Genomic DNA, 15648 nt, shown 5'->3' on the forward strand with positions numbered 1-15648 from the left:
TGACAACATGACAGCGTCGCACACAGTACATGCGTGTGTGAGACACTGTAGAAGCAAGCAGGGTCAGAGAGACCTGCTATAAGGACACATGTGTTTGTGTCAAAGGTCTCAGATCTCCACATGAAATGATCCTTTTGACTGACATCAAGGCCACGGTGCGGCCCCTCGTGGTGAAAGATGGCAGGTAATTGCAGACTGCTGACTTGCACACAAATTGCATCGAGGGGAGCCTTCGCTGTCGGCTCCATCAGGAAGCATGGCATCAGAGAGTCGGTGTTTGAAGCAGAAATTTGGAGGTCGAGTAGCTGTTTACATTTAGAAACGTGAGTTTGTGTCATAGCCCTGTGTCGCTGCACCACATTATTTTGTTTAGCATTTTTGTTTTTGCTGGTGTGTGTGGTGCAACAGAAGAGTATCATCTGGGCTGAAACCACCAAATCCCTACAACACCAAGTACCTTTTTTCTCTGGTCCCTCTTAAATACTGCAGTACACCCTCTATTAACCCTCTCAGGCTCAAATTAAATTTTTTGTTGCTAATGCACAACCAAGTCCTGCAGTGGTACTTCTGAGTACAGAAAACTCATAAAATATGTATGTGGGGTAATCAGGTTGTTAGTTTTTAACTGTTGCAAATCGGCGACGCCCGCCTCGAGAGGGTTAAACAGCTGAGCTAATAAATCTCTCTGTGTTAGGATGCCTGTGTTTTCTTCCGTCCTGGTCGTGACCTACTCTCGTCTGTCTGTCCGTCCGGCCGTGTTTATTTTGGATTCTCAGTTTTGGTACTTTTTGAGTTTAGCATTAAAGCTGTTTTGAAGTACGCTCTTGCCTCTGAGCGTCTGCACTTCGGGTCCTCCTTACCACCACTCCTGCCTGCACACAGCCCTGACTTGACAGTCTGGGCCCAAATCTGAACTCCACATGTAAATAATAAGGTGTTTCTCATCTCTCCTTCACACATTGTACTCTAAGTTTAAGCAAGCATTTATGCAATAAATCGAACTGATATACAAAGTGTGACCAGCGTGATCCAGTGTGAGAACTGCGAGTATCATAGCAGGAAGTCCTTAAAATGTCTTGCTGAAAGTAACCAGCACACGTTAGTCTTGCATTCACATCGGCTGAGTCTGACTGGCTTAATGATTGGCTGTTATTACAGGCTTGTATTATTCATCTTGGTGTCAGGATGTTTCCTGTGTTACAGAACATAACGGAGAAAAGATGCCCAGCAGCTCGCTTGTTTACACCACTATCAGTGCTATCTGCAGTTACAAAGTGTGTAAAAATACACTGCTGAAGGTTAACAATGACTCCGACCCTCTTCCTTAATACTAATAATAAAATGCTAAAATACAGTTTTTACCCCTAAAATCAGTATAAGATTAAGAAACTACCATTTACTTAAAATAAATTAAAAATCCACAATATTGCGCTCATATGATCCATACTTCCAGTTGTTAGTCCCGAATCCTGATTCCCTGCACAGCATCATTTCCTCCTGGCTTCCGGCAGTGTTCATCTTCATGTTCTTATAATAGATTTTTATGGCAGGCTGCAGTCATTGTGGTAATTTAAATACTACGGCTTTAATGTTTTTTCATTATTTTTATCGCAGGGCCTGCATTGGCCCTGTTACCTACCCATCATCTCAATGTTTCCAAGTCGTAGACGGTAAACTGCTTGCGGTACCGCTCAGTAAATTGCTCGGAGAATTAAAATCGAGTAAATACACATGCATGTTGTGAAATGACAAGAAATTCATATTTCTTCATAATGCTGTGACGGATGTTTTCAACGCTGGCATTGGCAGTTTAATTATGAGGAACAAGGCAAAGACACAGCAAGGTAATTATATCCTGCGTACGACTGGAGTGAGGCCACGGCTGCGACTCTAATTTCAGCAGCTCTGATGAAGTGTTACGTGAAAGAGACAGAGAGCTTCCCACAACCAAACATGTCGCCGCTGCTTGTAAATGAGGTGGGGTTTCATTAGTTACTTCATGAATACATTATTAACAACAGCAATAATCATAGCAGCCTCTACAGAGCTTGCACATCGCTGTTTGTGTCGCCTACTTTTGGAAAAACTATACTTATGTTTTGCCTTTAGAGTCCAATTAATGCGTGCTACTCAAACGGGCTGAGGTGATGAATGCAGTGAAAATAAATGGACGCGGCTGAGAAGGTAATTTGTAATGAAAATTCTCGATAAGTCAGCTAAAAAACGAAAGGTGCAATATATTTATCTTAGGCCTGATAGGAAAAACAGAGCCATAATTATTTATAATAAATGATTATGAAATGCCCTTTTGCATAGAGCATTATCGTTACTGTAAACACAGGTGGACTTATAGACTTAATATAAAGGTAGAGATGCACACTCACGGGAGTTGTGTGTGTAAACCAGCATAGTTAGCATTCAAACAGCAACATGAAACTTTGTCTTATGGATGAGTTCAGATCTCGCTCATGTCTGCATTTATACAAACGACTTTATCACCAGGTGCAGAGGGAATGGAGACCCACAGGCTTTAAAGCTTTTGGCAACCATCAGACCAACCTTCATCACACTAAAGTGAATATTTCCTGCTTTTCGCTAACTGAAAAAATGCTAATAATCCATAAATGAATGTTATTTTGTTTTGTTCCTTGTGATGTTGAAATTTGCGATGATAACTGGCCTAACAGGATGTCAGTTTGAACTGTTACCTTGAAACACAGTCTTTGGAAGAAAACAAGTACTTGAACAGGGTTACTTATCCACTTTGCCCAGGCGGCCTGCATCACAAAAAGTCTCATTATTTACCAGTGACACAGCAGCAGACTCCAGAAAAAAGGACTCTTCTCATCTCCGGAGCAGGACTGGCCTGGCCTTTTAATGTTAATGAGCCACCCACTTCTGTGCTGCGTAGGCCAAGTCCTTGGTCAGCGAGACAAAAATAGGAAGCTAGAGTCCCGATAATGTCACTCAGAGACGAGTAAAATGCACTGCTGTGGACAAAGTGCTACCAGTGCATTTTGGCAGACCTTCTGCATGGATGTCTTTGATAACAGCACATAGATCTACTTCAGTGAGGGCTTTTTCATGTAAAGGTTTGTGGCTGATTGCAAACAAACTGAAATGAAAGATCCTTACTCTAGGTTGAGCCGGAGTAGCAACAAAGTTTGCTTCTTTTATTATAGTAGTGAAGATGTGACCTTCAGGACCTACTTCCTTATTGTATTCTTCCTCACTGTAGTAGACACTGCAGTATATTATTTGATAGCTGCTGACGAAATACGCAGCTGCAATGTTTTATGGTAGTTTTATTTTAATAGTGACAGAGAATAACAATCTAAAATGTAGAAAAAATGCATTAGATAAAAGTTATAAATGGATTTGAATGTCACTGAGTGAAATAAGCACTTGATCCCATTGAATCCAGCTGGAATTCTGGCTGCCAGTGATACCAGGCCTGTGAGCCCATGTTTCATGCAGATTACAGGTAATCAACTTGATCTGAAGTCATTATGCATGTACAGCACACAAGGCTGGAGTGGGCTACAAGACCATCGGGAGACGTAACAACTGTTGGTGGGATCATCTAGAAATGGAAGCAATAAAAAAACAGTCGCCTTCGTTCTGGAGCTCCACACAAGGATGATGATGAGGAAGGTGGAGGATCAGCCCAAAACTACACAAGTTTGAAGATAACTGGGACCACAGCCACCACTTGGTAACACATTATTGTCACGGTTCTGGGTCTTTTGTTTTCAGTGTTTTGAGTTTTCTCATGGTTTTTGTCATTTTGTATGATGTTAGTCTACTTTGTTATTCTATGGTTGACTCTGTAGTGCCTCGGTTGCTTATTCTCTTTAGCTTTTGGTTATTGTGTCCTTGCCAACTGTGTTTATTTAATTGTGTGAGTTCTTGTTTCTCTCATTGTGTTTCGCTTCATTATGTTCATGTTTCCCCAGCCCATCACATCTGCACCGTCGCTCCCTCGTGTTCCCTCGCTCCCTCTGTGCTCGCCATCAAGAGCTCGCCCCCTTGATCGGGGATCAAATACATATTTCATTAAAGTACATAGAAAGTTTAATTAACAGCCAAATGAAGCTTTTTGTGGGATCAAAGTAGATAAAGGGACAGCATCTTACATACTGCACTATAGCTTATAGTTTATTTAATGGATTTTCTTTATTTTTCACTTATGTTTCCATGTTAGGCTACAAATACTTTTTTCTGCTTTCAATTTTAAAAAATAGCTGTTGAGAGCATGTCTAATGTGGCGATATAGCCCTGAATGTGTACAAATACTGGCCTACATATAGGAAGCCTACAAATAAACAGGGCCATGCTAATGTTTTTTACACATGACAAGTCTGCATGTAAACACAGAACCTGGGTTCCTGAAAACCTTCACACTGGAAGGAACTTTCACCAGCTCATTTTTCAGTGACCCAAAGTGTTGTTTCAAAGCACAAAGGCTCACTTTTTGCACTCCACATTTTGAAAGTTTCCATTCATGCTGCATTCACCACTCATCAAATATATAAATATCATTTTTCTTCAATGCAGGTACATTTATACTTTTTTAGGAGATGCTTTGTGCGTCTTCATTCTCACGCTGAAAATTTTACAGCTCCAACATTTGCAATTTTGTGGACTGCTGGAGGGCACAGAGATGGAGATTGTTGAGAGTAGTGGAGGCATTACTCATTTACTTTCCCCATCCTAATTTTCCCCAGGAGGACTGTGGATTAAAACTGCTGACCTTTTGATCGCAGGGCTGCATCTCTAACTTGTCGGCAACTACATTGCCGCAACAAAGGCAACTTAAACCAAGACTGCCTCAGACTAATATTCTGTCAGATAAAATTGAAGCCGCTGCGTTTTAATCAAACGGGAGGGTGCGCAGTCACCTTCGTCTCATTTTTATCACCACTGTGGGACCTTTTCCTATGCCCCTCAGCCAAAACGCTGTTTCCCAAAGTCACAATTTAGCCTGCAGCAATTTCAGGGCTTCTCTGTTTAATGAAAGCATTACATTGTCATCAGCTCAAAGTAATTTACGGCGTCCTCGTGTGACATGCACTGTGCATACTTTAAATATATCTCCCCTGTATAGTTAGTAGTCTTGGACCGCTGCCACTTTATCCTCCCTTTTCCACAGATTTTATGTGCAAAGGCACTAAAGGCATAAGCTTACAGGTTCCCATAAGTGCCAGCTTCGTAAAATGAATCTTATTTAGACGGCTAATTCCACGAATCCTCCCCGGGTCCTAATTTTCTTACATTTGGCTGCTTCGTCTAATTGAATGAATTGGAAGAAAGACGCTGTGCTGATTTAATGTTCTCTCTGTGCTGTCTCTACCGCCGTGTCTTTGTAAGTATGAAAGAGCATGCATATGCACAGCTGCTTAAATTGAAATTATGCGATTAAGGTCTTTGGCATTGGCAAGCGAAGCCAAAATGGCTGACGGCTCGCATCAAATGAAGGCCAGCACTCAGGCTTCTCGATCAAGGCTGTGAGATACTGTTACGAATCGATACGCCGTTCTCAGAAGGAGAATTTCTAAATCTCATCATTTATCTGCCACCGGACGACCAGAACCTGTACAGGTGTTTGGGTGGATGCAGCTTTTCGCTAATATGAAATGTTACGTCATCGTCAAATTTGGGATGGGATCCCCCGAACGGGCGGCTCTACTCCCTTACTGCTGCTGCTCCTCTCACTTCTGTTATTTATTGATCATTGCACGTAGCTCGGTGTGCAGCAGTCTATTGTAACCTTCAGCAGTGCAGGGCTTACTCCCATTTTCAGACGTCTGCTGAGCGGTAAAATGACTTTATTACAGAAACACAACCTTCGTGGTTATGTCTGTTATCCTATGTCCAGTTTAGAAAGTCAGTGTTTTTGGTTTATTTGTACCTAGTGACTATGCTGTAACGTTTCAAAAATAAACCTGTTTGAAAAGTGAAAGAACAAACATTTACAGGGAAATCTTTGTTGTTGTTCGTGTAATCGTTGGGTCAAATAGTAACTTGGTGGGCAAAGAATTTGAAAAGTGACAACAGTACTTTAGGAACAAAACAGAAGCGAGTAAGCAGTGTTTCATGTTTCACGGTGACCCCGACAGGACAAGAAAATTAGTCTCTTCTTAGCTGATTTGAAAAATACAACCTCAGAACTGGAAGTATACGGCTGTGCTTTACACGCTGCTTCTTTCACTTTTGTTAAATAAATAACGACATAGTTTAATGTGTCGTGTTTTATTTAAAAAATGCATAAATTCTTTTTTCACTCGACTGTGCGCTCTCCAATAATGTCTCTAATTACTGTAACTTATCCTGTGACATCAGGCAAAATGTCCGGTTTGTTTACCGTCCGTTTGCAAGCTCGCTCAGAGTCGTGAATATTTTTCTCGGTCAGCCCACTCATGAACTCTCCTCTGTGGATTTTACACACACTGTTGTGTCAGTTGGCACCACAGGCCGATTACGTTGTAGGAAGCACAATAGTGATCATTTCACAAAGAGATTAAAAAAGAGCTGAAGAAATCAAATGGAAATCAGCTCCATGGGGCTTCAGGTAGAAATTCACATTGCACGAGCCATCATGAGTGAACATCTTACTATTCATCACTGATTGAAGAAAATAAGAACAACCCCAGGTTTCTCTTCAGCTCTGTAGCCAGGCTGACAAACAGTCAGAGCTCTGTTGAGCCAACCATCCCTTTAACGTTAACTAGTAATGACTTCATGAACTTCTTCACAAATAACATTTTTATCATTAGAGAAAAAATTACCAGTAATCATCCCACAGATGTAATATTATCTACAGCTACTCTTAGTACCATTGATGTTAAGTTAGACTCTTTTTCTCCAATTGATCTTTCTGAGCACAGAAACAGCTTTAGTGAAGGTTACAAATGATCTTCTTATGGCCTCTGACAGTGGACTCATCTCTGTGCTTGTCCTGCTAGACCTCAGTGCAGCGTTCGATACTGTCGACCATAATATCCTATTAGAGCGATTAGAACATGCTGCAGGTATTACAGGTACTGCACTGCAGTGGTTTGTATCATATCTATCTAATAGACTCCAGTTTGTTCATGTAAATGGAGAGTCCTCTTCACACACTGAGGTTAATTATGGAGTTCCACAGGGTTCAGTGCTAGGACCAATTCTGTTTACATTATACATGCTTCCCTTAGGCAGCATCATTAGAAGACATAGCATACATTTACACTGCTATGCAGATGACACCCAGCTCTATCTGTCCATGAAGCCAGATAACACACACCAATGAGTTAAACTGCAGGAATGTCTTAAAGACATAAAGACCTGGATGGCCGCAAACTTTCTGCTTCTTAATTCAGATCAAACTGAGGTTATTGTACTCGGCCCTGAAAAGCTTAGAAATATGGTATCTAAGCAGATTCTTACTCTGGATGGCATTACCTTGGCCTCCAGTAACGCTGTGAGGAACCTTGGAGTCATTTTTGACCAGGACATGTCCTTCAATGCACATATTAAACAAATATGTAAGACTGCGTTCTTCCATTTGTGCAACATCTCTAAAGTTAGAAATATCCTGTCTCAGAGTGACGCTGAAAAACTAGTTCATGCATTTATTACTTCCAGGCTGGACTACTGTAATTCATTATTATCAGGAAGTCCTAAAAACTCCCTGAAAAGCCTTCAGCTGATCCAAAATGCTGCAGCAAGAGTCCTGACAGGGACTAGAAAGAGAGAGCAGATTTCTCCTGTTTTGGCTTCCTGTTAAATCCAGAATTCAAAATCCTGCTCCTCACATACAAGGTCTTAAATAATCAGGCCCCATCTTATCTTAATGACCTTGTAGTACCATATCACCCTATTAGAGCACTTCGCTCTCGCTCTGCAGGCCTACTTGTTGTTCCTAGAGTATTTAAAAGTAGAATGGGAGGCAGAGCCTTCAGTTTTCAGGCCCCTCTTCTGTGGAACCAGCTTCCAGTTTGGATTCAGGAGACAGACTGTCACGATCCTGGGTCTTATGACCCAGCGTTTTGAGTTTTAGTTCATTTTGATGTTTATAGTGTATGTTTAAGCTCATTAAATTTTCTATGTTCATTTATTTATTATATTCCCCTTGTGTTTTCAACCCTTGTGTTAAGTCTCCCTTATCCTTTATGTGTTTCATGTCTGTTTCTTATGTTGTCAAGTTCATGTAGTCATGTCAGTGTTTCATTGTTTCCTATTTTATTTTGAAAGAGGTCCTGTGCTTCTGTGTTCTGTTTTGATCTTTCCCTGTGGGCGTTGTTATGTTCATGTTGTGTCTACTTTGCCTTTCTGTCCCATGTTTCAGGTCCCTATGTTCTGTCTCAGTTGCTGTTAAGTTTTCATGTTTTGAGTTCAGTCCGTGTGTTTCCTGTTTTACTTTCACAGTCTGTCCTATGTTAATGTTTCTAGTTTTGCTTCCCTTGTCTGTCCTGCGTTATTACTCCCAGCTGTGCTCTCCTCCTGTGGCTCATTCCCCCTCGTTATCGCTCTGTGTATTTAAGCCCCGTGTTTCTCTTTGTCAGCGTTGCGTCCTCCCTCATAGCTGTGTGATTTTCCCTGTGGTGCCTTGTGCTTCAGTTTCCCAGTTTAGTTTTGTATTGTTTGTATTGTCCCCCTACACCAGCAATAAAGCTGTGTTTTTTGAGTTTACCTTTGTCTCTACAAGTTTGCGTTTGGGTCCTTCCTTTGCCTGTACACAGCCGTACTGTGACACAGACACTATCTCTACTTTCAAGATTAGGCTTCAAACTTTCCTTTTTGCTAAAGCATATAGTTAGGGCTGGACCAGGTGACCCTGAATCCTCCCTTAGTTATGCTGCAATAGACGTAGGCTGCCGGGGATTCCCATGATGCATTGAGTTTTTCCTTTCCAGTCACCTTTCTCACTCACTATGTGTTAACAGACCTCTCTGCATTGAATCATATCTGTTATTAATCTCTGTCTCTCTTCCACAGCATGTCTTTATCCTGTCTTCCTTCTCTCACCCCAACCAATCACAGCAGATGGCCCCGCCCCTCCCTGAGCCTGGTTCTGCTGGAGGTTTCTTCCTGTTCAAAGGGAGTTTTTCCTTCCCACTGTCGCCAAAGTGCTTGCTCATAGGGGGTCATATGATAGTTGGGCTTTCTCTGAATCCATTATTGTACGATCTGCTGTACAATATAAAGCGCCCTTATTTGATTTGGCACTGTATAAATAAAATTGAATTGAACTGAATTGAATACATGGGCAATGATGGTTGAAATGTGATATTGAAGACAGTTCTCATGGCTTAATGCCCACAGAACCTTTATTGCAATTCTTTAAACTCAAAAGATTTTCCCTTAAAAAAGCAGGAGGAGTATTATCATGTCGATAATAGAGAAAATTACTTTTACCCAGCTGATCAGGGGTCGTGCTAAACTACAGAAGAACAGTGTTTAAGTTCCTTGGGATTCACTGTTTAATAAGTACGATTTTTCACAGCTTGTTTTTTTCTTTGCATTTCTTAGTGAATTACAAAGATAAGCTCAAGCTGGAATAAGGAATGTTGTTTCGATGAGTAGGGCTGGATTCCAGTAAGCTGTCCGTCTCTCTAACTCGTGCCCGTTCCTGAAACTCGCACAGAAAAAGAGGGTGTTTGCCAGGAAGGGTGCATGCACGAAACAGTTTAGCTGATGGAAACTGAACATCCAACCTTCCTGTTAAGTCTTAGTAGAAGTCAGCGGCGGATGAGCCTCTTTGCTGACAGATGTACTAAAGAGAACTCTGCTTACCTCAACAGCAGCCTTGGCCCGCTCAAACTCCTCCTCCAGGGACTGATGTCTGGACAGCAGCGCGCTCCCCCACCGCTGCTCCTTCGTTAAGCGAGCCTGTCATACACACATGCATGCACACATTTCATAGTAATATAAACATTTATGCGCAAACAGGCTCCGTTACCTTCACTCACTTGCACATGACAAACCATCACGTTCGCACACACGCTTCAAACATAGAACATCGCATTACACACACGCGCAGATAGGAGGACAGGCGGGCAGGGAGAGTGTGCAGGGTCAGCCGTCTCTGCTTTCTCAGGGATGAGTAAATATCCCTGCCTCAACAAAGCCTCTGACATGCTTAGGAAGGCCAGCCGAATCACTACTGTCAGCACCCACCCGCCCAGCCCTCGCCTCGCAGACCTGCTCCTCATCTGAACCACATCCTACTTATCCAGCCTCTCACAATTTCACCCTCCGGCCTGGCTCACTCCTGTGTGCATGCAATGTAAAACCAGAATATGCTGATAGATTCCCACTTACACACTTGGATAATGAAGCTTTGCTGTGCTGAGAAAATGGAAACCAACCAATTACACGCAAGTAGTTTTGCATTATCAGAGTGTGGTATAGTTTACACAACTTCATATGCATTCATTTTGAGAAGTAAATGATTCTGAGATACTCGTATACAATGCATTAGGCTTACTAGACATAGCAATAGCTGTATGTATCGCAGGGCTAGGAAATCTATTAGAGACTGCTCCCTGTGCTTGCAGTCCCGCCAGCTATTATCTGTAACATTTCCCATCTGGAAAGATATAATGCAAAATTCATCTTAATGTCACCCAGAATGGGTGCAAGAAAGTGCTTCATGAAGAGCAAAATGCATGCAGTGCCAAAAAGAAAAAGTTGCCACAAATGCAGGATTCTGTATTTGGATTGCTTAAGGAAAAATCCACCCGAAAGTGCTCTGTCACAGTTTCCTGTCTTCAGCTTAAATCAGAAATGTGGCGAGATTTACTATTCTGCTGTGAGATCTCCAGTCCAGCTGTAGTTTCATACCAGACAACATTTTAACAACTTTTATTCCAAATCCTTGGTGGTTGTTTTTTGGGCTTCTTTCCACACTTTTCACTTTTAGTTCATAACAAGATGGAATTTAGATTACATGGTTACAATTCACACAGTGCAACCTGATGATGTGATTGGGCGTTGCCTTGGCCATCAGTTAATCGTGTATACACCACCTGACTGGTAGTGTATACACTATTAACTTCTCATTCAATGGTTTTTCTTTATTTTCATGTTTACATTGTAGATTCTCACTGAAGGCATCAAAACTAGGAATGAACACAGACGAATTATGTAGAAGACAAAAGTGTGAAATAACTCAAAACATGTTAGATTCTAGCCAGCCTTTGCTTTGATTACTGCTTTGCACACTCTTGGCGTTCTCTCCATGAGCTTCATGAGGTCATCTCCTGAAATAGTTTTCCAACAGTGTTGAAGGCGTTTCCAAAGATGCTGAGCACTTGATTGTCCTTTTGCCTTCACTCTGCGCTCCATCTCATCCAAAACCATCTCCATTGGGTTTAGGTCAGGTGACTGGAGGCCAGGCCTCCATCACTCTCCTTCTTGGTCAAACAGCCTTCACACAGCCTGGAGGTGAGTGTGGAGTGATTGTGCTGTTGGAAAATAAATGATGGGATGGTGTGTGGCTGCAGGATGCTGTGGTAGCCATGCTGGTTCAGTGTGCCTTCAGTTTTGAATAAAACCCCAACAAACCCTAACCCACTGTCAACAAAGCAAAGGATGGCTGCTTTCTAAAATATACGACATGTTTAGAGTTATTTGTCATTTTTGTCTTTGCTGGGTAATTCCATATATGTTGCTTCATAGATTTTAAGTCTTCAGTTTGTATCTACACTGTAGAAAGTAGTAAAAATAAAGAAAAACCATGAAATGAGAAGGTGTGTCCAAACTTATAGGAACCCTGTGTGAAAACCTGATAACTAAGAACAGCAATCAAGCCTCTGCAATAACTGGCGATGAGTCTCTCACATCGCTGTTGAGGAATGTTTCTTCTTTTGCAGAATTGTTTTTAATGAGACTTTTCTCAGTCATGCACACAGAGGTTGTCGATTGGTGACATAGTCATAGCTAAAAAAACAAATACGTATTCAGGTTTAAAATAATGAGCCCTGAATTTCAAGCAGTGTCTTATTTCCTGTTGGTATTTATTGTTTTGCTTTTTTCCAGCTGTTGTTTGTCTGTGTTTTCTTTTTCTTGCTGCCCAGAGGAAACCCCAAGAATCTGCATTTAAAATGCAAAATGTTTCTGTAAAAGCAGTGGAAGTAAGTAAGCACCAGACTGCTCTGCAGAGCTATTGAGCTCGTGATGATAAAGAAAAATGTAAGATGGGATTGCCAGGACAGGCACTGAGGTGGAGGCCATTTGTTTTCTGTCTGTTTTTATCAAGATTATGCAAAAACCACAAAAGCTAATTTCATGAAGGCTAGCACAGAGGCTGAGCGTGTGCCAAGCAAGAGTCCTTTAAATGTTGAAATCTTTCTTTCAGACATTGGTCTTGGCAGAGGATGTGCCCTCCAGTTGCCCTTCTTATATTTCTAAGACATGATGTTTTTACTAAAGGCTTGATAGGATGAGGACTTACTGGCAAATTACAGTTGGATGAGCTCTTTAAAAGCAGGGACTGAGGAAACAATAAAACCTTGAAGCGTGAAGCTGGAGCTCACAGTGAGCATGCACTGTAACTGCATCATAAAAAGATTTCTTTTCATGTTTATAAACATATAAAATGACGATTCTTTCTCCTCCTTGATGTTTAACTCCACAAAATAACGAGGGTGGATTTTTCCTTTGAAGGTTGAGTTATACACTTGTGTTAGTTCGTGTATGTAAATCTCATGCAGGACCCGCCTCATCTTTGCATGCATTTTTTTTCTGTGTGCGTGTTGTACCTGCTGTGTGGGAAGCTAAAACCACTCTTTACAGTATCTCTGTCAGCGAGCTACAATGTAACTCCTGAGCAAAACAAATTTGGTGTGTTTGTTTGCCAATAGCTCCCCGGCCCCCGTCTCGGACAGCTATCTTTAATCCCAAATCTATTATTTATCAGTGTGCTGAAAAGGTGATATAGGCTTAGCTAGCTCGGTGAGCTCAACACTAATGGGTTTGGAGTAAGGCTGCTGAATAATTCATAGGCTATTAATCTAATAATGGCGTCTGAAAACAAGACCCCTATGCAGACCTACACAGAGACACCAACTAAGGCAGAAAGCGCTTGACATTTGGACCTAGTAGCACCACAAAGGAATCCATCCCAAGCCAACTTTGATCTTTATCTTACTTTTTGCTCTCAGTACAGTCACCTTGTTTTTGGTCTTTAGAGCCAGATATTCTGAGAAGGTGTGATGCTGTTTCACTGGTACAAATGTATAAGTCTTTCAGTGTTATATGAAAGGATGCATAGGGAGGCTTACATGTCTTCCACTAATATACTGCCTGTTGAGCTGAAATGGAAGAATTGTAGGTGTTAGGACAAAATGATGGGTAAACAACACACAGTAGGGTGTCTTATTAGATACAAACTTTCATTGTAACACAACATAAACATGCAGTTGGTAAATAAAGCTTAAGTCATCAGTTCTTCAAACGTATATAACAGTGCAACAATCAGAACAATACAGTAAAAAAGTTTGTAAACCCTTTGGAATGACCAGGATTTCTGCACTGATTACTCCTAACATCTGGACTAATCTTTATCAGAGTCACAAAAACAGACATTTTTGAAGATGATTAGTGCTTTTTTAAAATAATCCCTGCAGAACTCCCTCTTTTGGGAAAATTTCCTCAGTTTCCTCCAGCTCCCTGTGCGTATGTGGCTCATCTCTGGGTACTCTGACTTCCACCCTGTTAGTTTTATTGGAGATTTTAAATTGACTGTAGGTGCAATATGGAGCATGAAATGGTAACTGATAACCTGTCCTGGATGTTTCCAGGGTGTTCCCTGCCTGGCGTCTGCTCCATGGGTCTCAAAATTTGATAAACAGTGGTTTAGAAAATGGAGTGATGTTGAAAAAGTCTCTTCTATGGCATTTTACAGCTTCATGCTTCTTAATAATCTTTCCTATAGAGTCCCATTTGTCCCATCATGAAATCTTTACGTGAATGTCAAGAAGCATTTTGACGGCCTTTATTTACAGCGGCGTGCTCTTCTTCTGATTCCAGCTTCTGAAACTGAAGCTCTGATGTCAGTTTTTGGAAACATCAGGATCTCAGACATTCACAAAGCCTACACAAAGTAAGAATGTGTGACATTAATGTGGTCACTTGTACTTGTTTATAAGTGTGATTTAGACAAAGACTCAGGACACGACAGGCAATCAATGCTGGGAGGTTCCACAGCCTTTTCCTGCAGTTGTATGTTCATGTAGTTTGATTTTCTCAAGGAGGGTGGTGGTGCTGGGGGGGGGGTTCTGGAAAGGGAAACGCTAATGTCGGAGATGTGGAAAGCTTTCTCAGTTAAAAAAGACTTCGAGTGCGCACACAGTGCATTAATGAGGATTCCTGCCTTCCACTCACACTCCGAGCACTTACTTGTGACGCCAGTGCAGACTCTGGTTCCAGTTTGGTGTTTGCTTCCAGGGTATTCTTATTTGACGAGTCTATCTGTGGTTTACAATCTATGGACCTAAAGAAAAAAGAGAGAGGACTGGGATGAGCCAGCATGTTAAACATGTTGGCAGTAGAGCTTTAAAGATGAATAATTAGAAAATGGCAGTAAAAAAATGTAATTTTATTACATGTTTGCATAAAACATCACCATGGTAAATATTTACCTTTGAACTTTGCCAATAGCAGATAAAACACTATATAATCAACAGGTGGACAAACATTCGGTCTCCCCTGTTTCACCGTCTACTAAAGTAATGTTTCCTCAGTTACCTAAAATGTTCAGCAGGACTGTTTGTCTAACAAGAAGCAAGCAAAGGAAGTCGTGGGCCTAAAAACCCTGAACATAAAGACACTAAGGCTACGTTCACTCTGCAGGTCTTGATGCTCAATTCTGAATTTTTGATCAAATCCGATTTTTTTTTGTCTGCTTGTTCACACTACAAATACAATGTGACAGCAAACGGTCTCCAGTGTGAACGCTCAACGCGTCCGCATGCGCAAAAGAAGACGTCACACACAACCCAGACCAAGCAGTAGTGTTTGACTGATGGCCTTAATATAAAGACTTCGGACTTTACGTTTCCCAATTTTGCTCTAAGTTATACTTATAAGTGTAAAGTTATTTACATATGGCCTAATAATTATCCTTATTACAGTTTATCCGTATGACTGTTTTAGAGAGGAGCAGTACAAATAAAATGTTCACGTTTCTCCAACATCGTCTTCCCAACAAACAGGAAGTGTTCACAACGTCTTCCTGGGCGCTGATAGTTGGCGTCTGTCTTGTGTCAGTGACGTAAAAGACGGATTTAATGCGACATGACCATCAAACAGCAGTCGCTTTCTAAAACATCGGATATGTATCGGATTCAGTACCACATACGAAAGTGACCCAGATCGGATTTGAAAATATCGGATTTGATGAGATGAGATAGCCTTTATTTGTCAGTTGCAGGTCTTTTGCCCACAACCGAGATGACAGACCTCCGACCGTACATACAATACACAAACATCACATTGGGGAGACAGGTCAGGCCAGGTAGCAGGAAAAAAACATGGAAATGTGTAACACAGAAGGATAATACAGGAATGCACAGATATCAACACACCACAGCACAATAAACACAGACAGCAACATGGGAAAGTGTTCCAGTGTGTACAGCTGATCTGGGACCGCTGCAATCT

General features: G+C 41.4%; 1 protein-coding gene across 4 annotated transcripts in view; it reads right to left on the reverse strand.

The window, feature by feature from the left end:
• pex5la (peroxisomal biogenesis factor 5-like a) overlaps positions 1–15648 on the reverse strand; it is a 127353-nt gene that overhangs the window by 21856 nt on the left and 89849 nt on the right. For 3 of the 4 annotated variants that reach the window (XM_086284291.1, XM_086284292.1, XM_086284294.1), the window contains 3 exons: positions 14386–14479; positions 13269–13298; positions 9778–9873 (listed from right to left, as the gene is read on the reverse strand). In XM_086284291.1, the coding sequence (XP_086140417.1) occupies positions 9778–9873; positions 13269–13298; positions 14386–14479 (220 nt within the window). The remainder of the gene's footprint in view (positions 1–9777; positions 9874–13268; positions 13299–14385; positions 14480–15648) is intronic. The other variant, XM_086284293.1, reaches the window with a different exon arrangement.

The sequence above is a fragment of the Aulonocara sp. 'chitande type north' Nkhata Bay genome, linkage group LG23 (genome assembly GCF_057382095.1).
Source record: "Aulonocara sp. 'chitande type north' Nkhata Bay isolate Kocher_YH1m ecotype deep benthic linkage group LG23, A_spYH_male_GT1.1, whole genome shotgun sequence".
NCBI lineage: Eukaryota > Metazoa > Chordata > Actinopteri > Cichliformes > Cichlidae > Aulonocara > Aulonocara sp. 'chitande type north' Nkhata Bay.